General features: G+C 38.7%; 1 protein-coding gene across 1 annotated transcript; it reads right to left on the reverse strand.

Annotated features, from left to right (window-relative positions):
• Window positions 1-5,901: 5,901 nt before the first annotated feature.
• Window positions 5,902-10,894, reverse strand: LOC115448495 (signal transducing adapter molecule 1). Its single transcript, XM_037442008.1, is given in 4 exon segments — window positions 5,902-6,651; window positions 7,185-7,347; window positions 7,350-7,867; window positions 10,657-10,894. Coding segments are annotated over 4 exon segments (1,317 nt in total). The 5' UTR covers window positions 10,700-10,894; the 3' UTR covers window positions 5,902-6,058.
• Between the last annotated feature and the right edge of the window lie 1,145 nt (window positions 10,895-12,039).

The following is a 12,039-nucleotide window of genomic DNA, read 5'->3' on the forward strand; positions in this document are numbered from 1 at the left end:
CTTTAACTAGGATCACCTATTGGCAACCACCTCTGTTGACGATAAAGTCGCAATTTTTAGCCGCGCTGTCACTGCACTCTTTGATACCCATGGCCCTTTAAAGAAAATTAAATTAAAACGTCCTCCTGCACCATGGATTACACATGGGGTTAGGATGGCGATGAGCCGAAGGGATCGGGCTTCTCGCCAATACAAACTGGTGCCTTTTTAAGGCTGCAAAGAATCGGTGTAGCCAGATGGTACGTAATGCTAAACGCCGACACATTCTCAGTAATATTTCTTCTTCTTCGCCAGCCAGTATCTGGAGATTCCTTGGAACTCTGGGTATTGGCAAAGTTAAAAACAAAGATCTCCACGTTGCGACTATTGGTTTGGATGTCATTAATCAATATTTCACATCTGTTACCATGATTGATCACCAAACTCGGCGTCGTACCATGGATTTCTTAACGGGTCTATCCAGGCCTAACATTAATACTTTTTATTTTTCTTCTGTGCCGTTGGGTGAAATTAGAAAAGTCATCCTGTCCATTAAATCCAATGCCACTGGCTGTGACAGCATCAGTCGTTGCATGATAATCCCTATCCTGGACCAACTTCTACCAATCATGTCCCATATCATTAACGCCTCCCTCAGCACTGGTATCTTTCCGTCTTTGTGGCGGAGAGCTATTGCTATCCCTCTTCCTAAAATCCCTAACCCATCACTTGCTAAGCATTTCCGTCTCATATCCATTCTTCCTTTTCTCTCTAAAGTTCTCGAGGCCTGTGTTCACATGCATTTGTCTGAGTATGTGCACCGAAACAACCTACTGTGCCCACTTCAGTCTGGCTGCAGGCTTGGCCATAGCACTATTACTGCACTCCTCAAAGTGACTGGCGATATTAGGGCGGACATGGAGGATTCCGAAGTCACTGTTTAGGCTTTGGTTGATTTCTCCTTTCGCCTTCAATACAGTCAGTCACGACATTCTTCTTGCAAACCTCTCCCACTTTATGTTCTCACCCACGGCACTGGATTGGTTCTCGTCATATCTTCAGGGACGCCAACAGTTAGTGCGCCTGGGCGATTCTCCGTCTAGCTGATATAGACTGTGGCATCCCTCAAGGCGGCATACTCTCCCCATTACTGTTCTCTATCTTCATAAACCTCTTAACACAAAATCTTCAATGTGCGTACCATCTGTATGCTGATGACTTGCAAATTTATTCTCAGGAGCAAGTCCATTGTGTGTCCGCAGCTGTAGATAGGGTAAATAAGAACTTGACTTATATAAAAAATTGGTCCGACAATTTCGGCCTTTCGGCAAACCCCGCGAAATTGCCATGAAATGGTAGGCCATTGTTGTAGGCAGCTCAAGGCTTTTAAACAGGTTGGATTTTACATCTATTCCCCCTGTTATGTTTCTCAGCTTTGTTTATGTGACAGCTTGCTGTATGTTCAGCTTTGTTAATCTGACAGCCAACTAGATTCAAGTTTTATCACAATATTAGCCAATCACAACAGCCCTACGTCTACGCACTGCGAAGGCTGCCATGCCGTCAGCACTGAGAAATAGACTTGTTATCACAGCAATGCTCCGTCCTTAGATAAATAACGTCTATGAATAATGAGGATAAACTTTAAAGAACAAAAAATATTTCTAATAAGTTCTAATAAAAATAACAATTAATAGTTAACACCGCTATGCTTATAAATCTAAAGTAGCAATATAGCCATAAGCCATGTATTTTGCTCGCTCTTTATAAAAAATACGCCTATACGAATGAATAAAATTGCAAGCGGCTTACATTTTTGCGATTTGAAACTCGAGAAATTAATAATTATACACACATTTAGTACTGAATTTTATTTTTATACAATACCGAATATCCCGGTTTTTGTAAAATAAATACCGGTATTTTGAAGTTCTTAATTTGGTCCGGTATTCCGGTATTTTCGAAATCCGGGATACCGGTTTGCGACCCCTAATATCTATTAAGACGCAGCGCCGCGCCGCACCGTGACGCATCCCGTCGCTCGACATTTTTACCTCAAACTATCACATTACCTAAACAATTAGGTGTGAATTGCCAGACTTGCAGAATGATATTTTATTGTTATGGTTGTATAAATCTAACTGTTGAACGTATTTATTATACCTCCTTATCTACTAAAATGAATATAACTACCTACATTAGAATGTGTATGTTTTGATTTAATAGAATGAAACCACTTTAAAATTACGGAAATCATGTGTTATGTGTACCTTACTTATGCAATTGTGGTTGTTTGTTGCTTATGATGATAGTTTGAGCATAGAAAATATTGTTCTAATGAAATGTGATGATTGTTGTGTGATGTTTATGTTGGCGTTGAACGTCCACCTACAAGGTGGATAGACGACTTGATAAACGTCGCGGGAACACGTTGGATGCAAGTAGCTTTCGACAGGTCCGTCTGGAAATCTTTAGGGGAGGCCTATGTTCAGCAGTGGACTTTATGTGGCTGATGATGATGATGTTTAGGTATGTGTCTTTTTGTAACGTCGGCGTAGCGTCGTCGCTGCTGGCCTAATTGTTGATTGAGTGATGTGGCACGACACAAAACCCTAGGTGGTTAAAGCGCCGACATCAGCTGTTCGGTAGCGGCGCGGCGCGCGTGTTGCGACGAACTACCCTTGTGCTCGGAGTGTGCATCACTTGTTTGTGTGGGTGAGCATAATATTATCCATGACTGTGTGCGATGTTGCCGCTCCGACGAATTCTAGTATAGTAGTAGTGGCAGAAGGTGTGTAAAAATAAAATGATTATTTTAATATATTTAATTTGTTTGAAAATTTTACTTTTTTATTTTAGGTTAGAGTAACTTATTGTAAACTGATTCTTTCAACATTACTTTTTCGCAGTTAAATTTAAGTCTAGGGTTACAAAATAACCCTGTAAATATAAGTAAAAGTTCATCTATCATGCCAATTGAGTTATAGTTATGGTATTTTTATTGTAAAATTAAAGGCAATTAGACCTAAGTATTTGATATGAGTTATAACTTGGTGTTTCTATGCGTTCATGAGGTAAAGGGTAATAAATTTATAATTATTAAAAAAATATGTGACGTAACTAAAAATTTAAGTTTTTCGGAATTTTCCCGCATCACTTTTTGATAATTTTTAATCACTCAATATTATAACAAAGTATGGCTGTCAAATCAAATTCGGGGCTAGTGCGTCATTTATTTGTAAATCAGGGCTTCAAAACATTTTACACATTTTTTTGGTAAGTATATTTAGGTATTAATATTAGAATTGTGCGGATATGTTGGAATAAAACAATGGTAGCCTTAATACGAAATCCATTTAATTTGATAAAAACTAAAAAGAACATACAAAAATATAAGAATTAACAATTTTGAATGCGTTTTAACTCAATTACTTACCCCCTTATTCGTTAGACGTTTTTTTATCGAAGGACGGAGGCTGGAGCATTGCTATTATAACAAGTATGTTTCTCAGCTTTGTTTATCTGACAACTACTTAACTAAATTCAAGTTATATCTCAATATCAGCCAATCACAACGGCCCTATGTCTACGTACTGCGAAGGCTGCCATGCTGTCAGCACTGAGAAACAGACTTGTTATCATAGCAATACTCCGTCCTTAGATAAAAAAAAGTCTATGAATAAGGGGGTTAGATTTGGCTCATGACATTGGACATGTTTTAGCTGCATTATACCCAGATAACGTTCCCGATCAAACAGTTGCAACCTCCTCAAGTAAAGTTTTCCTAGACCAATATCTTGAAATATTTGATGTTATCTTTCACGGGGTCATCTCTGTTTACAGGTTTAAATGACACTCAAAATAAAATGGCGAATAAATTGTATTAAAATGAACAGAGCCATTTATGTTTTTTAGTGGAACTGTATTTCAGTCAGTAGCAGTGTCAAAATGACTCTGTATAAATTGGATCTAATTTACTCATACATTACTCATTCCTTAAAAGTATCTTATTACCTACATTATATTATGTTGTCGAATTTGAATTACAGTCATGTTTTATTTGTATGTTTTATAATATATAAAAATAAAATCCGCCCTTTATTATACTATACTATCCCACTGCTGGTCACGTGCCTTCTCTGCTATTGAGAGGTATTAAGCCTTAGTCCGCTTTGAGCTCTTTTAGAACATGTTGGATGTGTCTTTTAATCCTGACTTGATACTCATACTCAGATACCTGACAAGGCATCTGCAGCTGCATTGTCAGCTCCCCTCATGTGTTAAGTACCTACATGAGAGGAACCCTAAAAGTAAAAGCCATAAAAATGTACATTTGGTCAATAACGCCTGGATCAGATAACAAGTGAATAGTTACCTTGCTCCACGGATTTTTTTAATTTTTTTTGTTTATTATTTATACTCGCATAAGTATACCGCGCCCACAAAATCGCGGTCCATCGTGTTTGTTGTCTCTTTGAATATTGTGAGCGAATTTATTTGTAAAGCCTGTGTGGCAAGTCTACGAAAAACTGTGTTCAAATGTGTGGCAAAGTCTTTGTTCAAATATTTGTCTTTTCATGTACATATATTATGATTCTTATTGTATTTCTCTGTATGTAGCACCGGCATTATACAAACATTCGTGACAGTTGTGATAGCTATAATTACCTGCATCCAAAAAATCTGCACCTAACAACCAAACAAAATGTTTGTGATTTATGTCTGTGCCTTTTCACTAAAATGAATAATCCAGCATATAAATATTGTTCGGTGCCGGATAAACCGACGATTTATTTTTGTGAAGATCATTTCACTGTAAGTTTATAATTATAATATATTATGTATAAGGTCAAGCGTGCCGACGCGGTAAGTGCACCTGCCATAATAAAATCTAAAACTATTGATTTTATACAATTAAGTATAGTATAATAAAGGGCGGATATTATTTTTATATATTATAAAACATACAAATAAAACATGACTGTAATTCAAATTCGACAACATAATATAACGTAGGTAATAAGATACTTTTAAGGAATGAGTAATGTATGAGTAAATTAGATCCAATTTATACAGGGTCATTTTGACATGGCGTTATTAAATGAAACCACGTACTTATCTACTTGGAAATATCAGTTTACAATACGTTATTTGACCCATATATGTAAAATAAAAAATTGTAAGTTTCGAACGAAATCAATATTAATAAAAAGTAATTTTAATTTTACGGCCCTAAAGCCATTACTACTACTCTAAGAGAATTCGTCGCAACGGTAACATCACACTTTCAGTCAGAAATACACAAACGCACACGCCATATTCGTATTAAACTACAAAATCACTACATAGTATAAAACAAAGTCGCTTTCTCTGTCCCTTTGTATGCTTAAATCTTTAAAACTACGCAACGGATTTTGATGCGGTTTTTTTTAATAGATAGAGTGATTCAAGAGGAAGGTTTAGGTATATGTATAATAACATCCATTAAATAGTGGAGAAATATTGTTATTTTGTTATGTTATACCCGTGCGAAGCCAGAGCGGGCCGCTATGTTTTATATACAACGTTCACAGTTTTTCTGTAGTGTATTTGGTATCAGCATTGCACCTGTGCGAAGCCGGGGCGGGTCGCTAGTGATCAATAAATCAGAAAACTAAAATCTATATTTTTGGTGAAAATATTAGTTATTAATGAATGATTTTTGGCACAATGTCAGCAAAGGTGAAGACGAGATGAGGCTTCATTAAGTAACGCAATGTCAAAATGACCCTGTATAGGACCTTTTACGGTTATTATTATTAAGTACTTGTTGCTTAGCACAATATTTTATGGGTAAAATACTGTGCTAAGCAACAAGTATGTACTTAATACATATGGAACCGTCTACAAAAACCATTAGGCGAGAGACGGTAATGAAACACATTCTCGGGGATAATAATTATTTTATTCAATAAAATAGGTACGTTCATAACATTAACCATATCTACAATGGGGTGCAATTGCAAATAATATCGACACACTGGCGACAAGCGCCGATCAGTCTAGTGACGTCACATCACAGTGCACGCGCGACGAGCGTTCAGCAGCGCGGCGGGGCCGGCGCCGGCGGGGCGGCCGCCGCGGCGGGACCCACGCCCCCCGCCGCGCCCGGTGCCACCACGCCGCCCACCGGCGCGAACCCGTGCGGCGGGTACCCGTGCGGAGGCGCGTGTGCGTGCGCGTGCGCGTGTGCGTGCGGCGCGTACGGCGGCTTCAGCGGGTCGCGCATCAGCGAGTGGTACAAGTTGAGCGCGTCCACCAGCTCGGCGCTGAGCTGCGTGAGGCGCGCGTGGCGGCGGTCGGCGCGCTCGAGCGCGGCGTCCACGAGCGCGCCCGAGGCGTGCGCGCGCGCCTCCAGCCGCGCGAGCCGCGCCTCGGCGGCGGGCGGCGCGGGCGCGGCGGGGTCGGCCTCGTGCAGCAGCGCCAGCGCCTCGTCGAGCGCCGCCTCGTCGATGCGCGCGGGCGCGGCGGCGGCGGGGACGACGGGCTCCACTTGGCTCGGCTCGGGACTCTCCCTGCGACCCTCGGCGGGGACTGCGGTCTCCTCCGTCACGAAGTTGGCCGGGAAGAGTCCCTCGCCGCGCTCGTTATGACCTTTCCACCAATTCGGGTCGCTCGAGTCGGTAACGTGCACTGAAACAGGAAACGGAAACTATATTTTATGTCAAGATGTATTTACAACTATGGTGAAACTAAGATATTAATATTTTTTTAATTTAATGACTAAAGTCTTACTAAATGTCAAACATCTATCTCTATACCTACTATCTAAGTGAAGAAAAAAAGTTGTATTCCTTTTAAGTACATAGCGCGCACGGAGGAGTGTAGATATTTGAAGATTAAAGTTCATATAGAGGAGTGCCGAAATATGATATGTGTGTCCAGCCAGTTCGAATTTGTATATCCTGCAATAACTGTGTGTGTTGAATAAGTAAATAAACAAATGTATTATTAGTAAATTCTAAAATATATTTAATTCGAGGGCCTTTTTATTCAGATTTATTATTATTATAACTTACAAAGTATTACTTACAAAGAATCGGTAAACTTTACAACAAATAATAATAATATTATGAACATTAATTGATGTCTAGACACTCAATACAAATAAATAAAAAATATTTATTCTCGAAAGTACCTACAGTTGAAAAAACAAGCTCACAAACCTATTTCACCAGCAAAAAAGGTGAGCTCATTGTCTTCTGCGGCCTCGAAATCGTACAGCGCGCGCACCATCCGCGACGGCGCCGGCTCGGGCGCGTCCACGCGCGGGTACAGCGAGCCCGCCGCCGCGCCGCCCGCCGCCGCCGCCCCGCGCCCGCGCCGGCCCCCGCCCCGCCCGTTCCCAGCTCGCGCAGCGACAGCGCGATGGCACGCGCCAGCTCGTCACGTTCGCGCTGCGCGGCGGCGGCGGTCGCGGCGGAGGCGGCGCCGGCAGTGGGCGCGATCGGAGTGGCGTCGGCTGCTGGAGTCTCCGCGCGCAGGCGCGCATGCAATGAGGGGATCAGGTCGAGTTGCGGATCATCTCGAAACTCGCCCTCGGCCCACTTACGCAACAGCGCACGCAACCGCGCGGCGACGGGCGGCTGCGCTCGCGCCAGCAGCCGACGAAATTCAGTCTCGAAATCGCGCGAGGCGACCTCCAGATGGAAGACGCGGCCGCAGTTGGCCACGCAGGCGTCGAGCAGTGTGGCGGCGTGCACTTGCACGTGCGGGTCGGGGTGCGCCAGGCGCCGCAAGATGGCGCGCAGGCACTCCTTACTGCTTTGCGCAGACACACCGGCGTGGTCGCAGATCTCCATGATGAGGCCCCACTCCTCGCTAGTGTTGTTCTCGCTGGTCGCACGCTCTGTCGAAGGACGGACGAATATTTAGCTACATAAACATTTTCCATTACATACTTTACTACAGTGGGACACCGTACGACATCGCTCTTCGGTGCCACCCGTCGGCGCCCGGATACACCACGTACCTGTCAGAAAGCTACGCGTGCACCAGGCGCCTGAGATAGGGCGGTACCACATGGTACCGCAGTGCCGCGTTGATACAGGAAGGTTGGAATTTGGTTATTTTACTTGATAAATAAATTTGTTATGATGTATTTAGATCTGTATTTATTAGCTTAGTTATTTATTATTGCAAAACAGTAATTAAAATTATAAACCATTGTAACAAATGGCCACATTACCATCCATAAAATTGTGGTCAGGGAAGAAACTTCTGATTTTCTCTAAACCATCATACTTATGATGGCACTATAGTTAATTTCCTACTAGTGCCTTTTTATTATCACCCTTTGGATAGTACATTATTGCTATATTATGTATACAGCAGTGGACAGTCAAAATTTTTTGAAATATGTTCATAATATTATAGTTTTATAACTGTCTATAAACAAATAGTTTGGGAGAATAATTATTAATGTTTTTCGGCCTGGATGAATGTTTGCATTCTTTTTGCTTGCAACAAATAATAACTTTTATGTCTCTATAAATGACTTCATTTATCTTTCTATAATGTAACATTGAATATATTCAGATTTATGTTAAACATTTTACATAAAAATAAGTCGAAACAAAAGTGGTGATGCAACTGTTTGCATGATACCATTATAATGTGCTTGTAGCATGGTTAGTCATACCACAATATAAAAAGACATACAATATCTTCAAAAACTGCCACAAAAATAAAGATTTCTCACTGTAGTCGAAATTACCAAGAGATAAGTAGAAATATTTGGGCCAAAATTAAATGTTTGCATTGCGGTAAGAATCCCAGACTTAGAACTTTATGCAACTTTTTAAAAGATGTGTACATTTTAATGAAAATGCACTGTAATTGTCACTGGACAACATACGCCGTAATCTATCTCACCTACAATACCTTCACTAGCAGCTTGGGAACAACTGCTTCAATAAGTTTGTCTCACTTCTGTGGTCTGTACTCTGTAGTCAAGCCAGTAACCATAAATTAAGAGTTAGTGAGCATAACATTATCTACAAAATATATTATGATATTTAAATAACACTCCTTGGTTAAATGTAAGCATTTATACATTAAGCTGTAAATTGTAGGCTTGATTGACAAACATAACTTTATGCTAATGCTGGATATTACATCCCTGCATTGAATACTGTACAGGAGGTAGGTATCAGACAGAGGGTCAACAGTAAAAAGCGGCAAAACAAGTTGTGCAACATGCATGCCTAATAACAATGCGCCAGCATGAGGACAAGTGAAAGAAGATTCCAAAGGTCTAGCCAGCTAGTGTAACACTGTTGTGGTTCAAAGGATGCTCATGAGATGACCTTGTTCTACTTCATGTCAAATTTAAAATAGGCACTAACTGCAAATATAAAGTTATTATACTTATGTATACACTATATAGATATCTTTTTTAGTTTGTAGGTTTTTTTACATACATTTTATATTTTGTAAAAGAAATAATTTACAATAAGTCAATACAATAGTACAATAAGTCACAAATATTTTAAACAACTTAAAAAATGCTTGCCTGAATGTTAACAACATTAGGGGTGTGGGGGTGCCATATTGACAGAACAATGGTAGATGAAGTGATCCTTGCCTCCCCGCTTCACCTGCTTTCTGCTTACTCATAAATAGATACTCTTGCCGAAATGAGTCATTGGTGCAATATAATGTCGGCACTATATTGGCTGTTGTAATATTGTCTTACTCAATGTAGTTTCTATTTTTGCAGTAAGTATCTTGTGCTATTAATTTAGTTTTGTTGTGTCCGTTAATTCATTAAGTTTTATTTGCCTTCTTTTTAAAATTCTGTGGATAATTAGGTAATATAGTCCTAAATAGACAATCTATGATGATATATATTTGATGATGATATATTATTTGATGTTTTTATGAAAATGGAAGCAAAAGGTGAAGTGAAAGCAGTACAACAGACTGAATTGAAGAATTAAATGATGATGACAGTTATAATTATAGCTTTTTCTATATTAAGTCAATCGATTGAAAAATATATTATATTACTAGTTTATTATTCACTTAGTTATCTATTCTATTACTTTATTTTTATTTTAGTTTATTTGGGAAACAACAGAATATATTACAGTTTCAATTTTCAGTATGACTAACTTGCTCAATGGTAAATGAGAATAAACAATAGTCAGTATATATAAATTGTTTTTGTTTTGTAACTAATAACCAAGGCTTATTAATTACAAAACAATAAACATTTTTTTTTTCAGAATGATGGGCCCCTTGCCGATGCTGGGCAATTAAGTAGTCCTCTTATTTAACTTAAGGCTATCCCGGCCCTGGCAGTAGGTACTGACAAATTATAAAATTTGTAAATTATGAAAATAGCCAACAAAACTTCTTTTTGATAAAGTATTATGCTACAATTTTAAGATGCTTGTAGGTGCTAATATATTATTTAGTACAAAAACATAACAGAAACTAAAACAAAGCAACCGGCTCGACCGTGTTATCAGCTGACGTAGATACTGCTTGAAGGACAATGACTAATGACAACAGATCAACAGTGTGTCAGGAGGCAGTCGCAACCAATCAACACTATAATAAAATGCAGAATCTTCTCCTCTACACGATTACCAGCAATCCTGGTCACTCTCACATCTTTACATAGGTACTTACCGACATCTTGATCGAACGGCGACGAAGTGCTAAAAATTCCCATCTTTTATATTTTATGCACACTTTAACATTACACTAAAAACCGGTATCTGTAATAATAATTAAGAAAAAAGATACTTCAGTCCTTTACAAAAAAATTATTTTCCACTTTAACAAATTTTGTAAATTGCGTCGGGCACTTTATTGAAATTGACTGAATGCAGAATGACACCATACACAGAAAACAGACAAAAGTCAAAAACGTCAAATGATTTATTTTTTTTTGGTTTGATTTACTCCTTAAGGAGAAGGCAAAGGCTCTCAGCCATACAGCCTACGTCAAATGAATATGACTGGTAATTTGTAATTTTTTTTTATTCGTCCTTAGAGGACAGGATCTTATAGTCTTTCGATCATACTGCCTCTCAGAACAATGACAAGCATACTGCCTAGTCCTCAGAACAATGACAAGCGCCTAGTCTTACGTATTGTAACCAATGATAAAAGAAGTATAGAGGATGGGTGATATGGTCACGTGACATGCGGCACAATTAATGCATAAAATGGTGCCGACTCCGCCCCTTACAATAGTGATATGCTAATACCGAAAATTTTGTATCGACATCGAAGAATTAAGAGAGACAAACAAGCCCCAAAAAGATCAAATACGAAAGGGGTTAGGAACTACCATAATATAAATATAACAAACCATAATGTAAACAAACAAACTGAGACTGATTTATAAGTAACAATTGTTAAACAAAGCAGTACCTGTTGTGACAAACATCCAGTTTGATCTATATTTGTATGTTGCACTATTCCTTGCTAAAAATTTAAGTTACAGATTAAGATATTTATTTAATACATGATAAATGGAATAAGATAGCGTAGCCAGCAATTATTTGGTTGGTTTTATTTTATTTTATTATTATGCTCTTTGATCGAGAAACATAACTATGGTTCAGCAAACTAAAATCAATGACCGTAAAAATGGTGGTTAAGATAATCAATTATAATAATTATTTGCAATAACAGCAATATGATTATGTATCTATTTCCGTGCATGCAAAGGTTGCTCGAAACATAAGACCGCCAATTGTAAAAATATATCTTACATTTCATCTTTATGTTGTTTCTTTTATGTTTATCTATTCTTTTATGTAACTATTCTAATTTTATTCATAGCAATATATTAAAGTAATATTACTATTAGGTGAAGTATAATAATCATTACTATTTTACTTATCGGGAATATTGTTGGAAAACAGTTATCTTTACTCGCGTTAATTAAACGTGTGGTTTATGCATATCTTCTCAAAATGTAAAGAAATATGTATTTGGTGTAGGATTCCAATCACGTCGCTCAATATTCTCAATTCATTTTGCCTTGGTTTTTAAATTTTT

This window comes from Manduca sexta, chromosome 23 (assembly GCF_014839805.1).
Source record: "Manduca sexta isolate Smith_Timp_Sample1 chromosome 23, JHU_Msex_v1.0, whole genome shotgun sequence".
Taxonomy (NCBI): Eukaryota; Metazoa; Arthropoda; class Insecta; order Lepidoptera; family Sphingidae; genus Manduca; species Manduca sexta.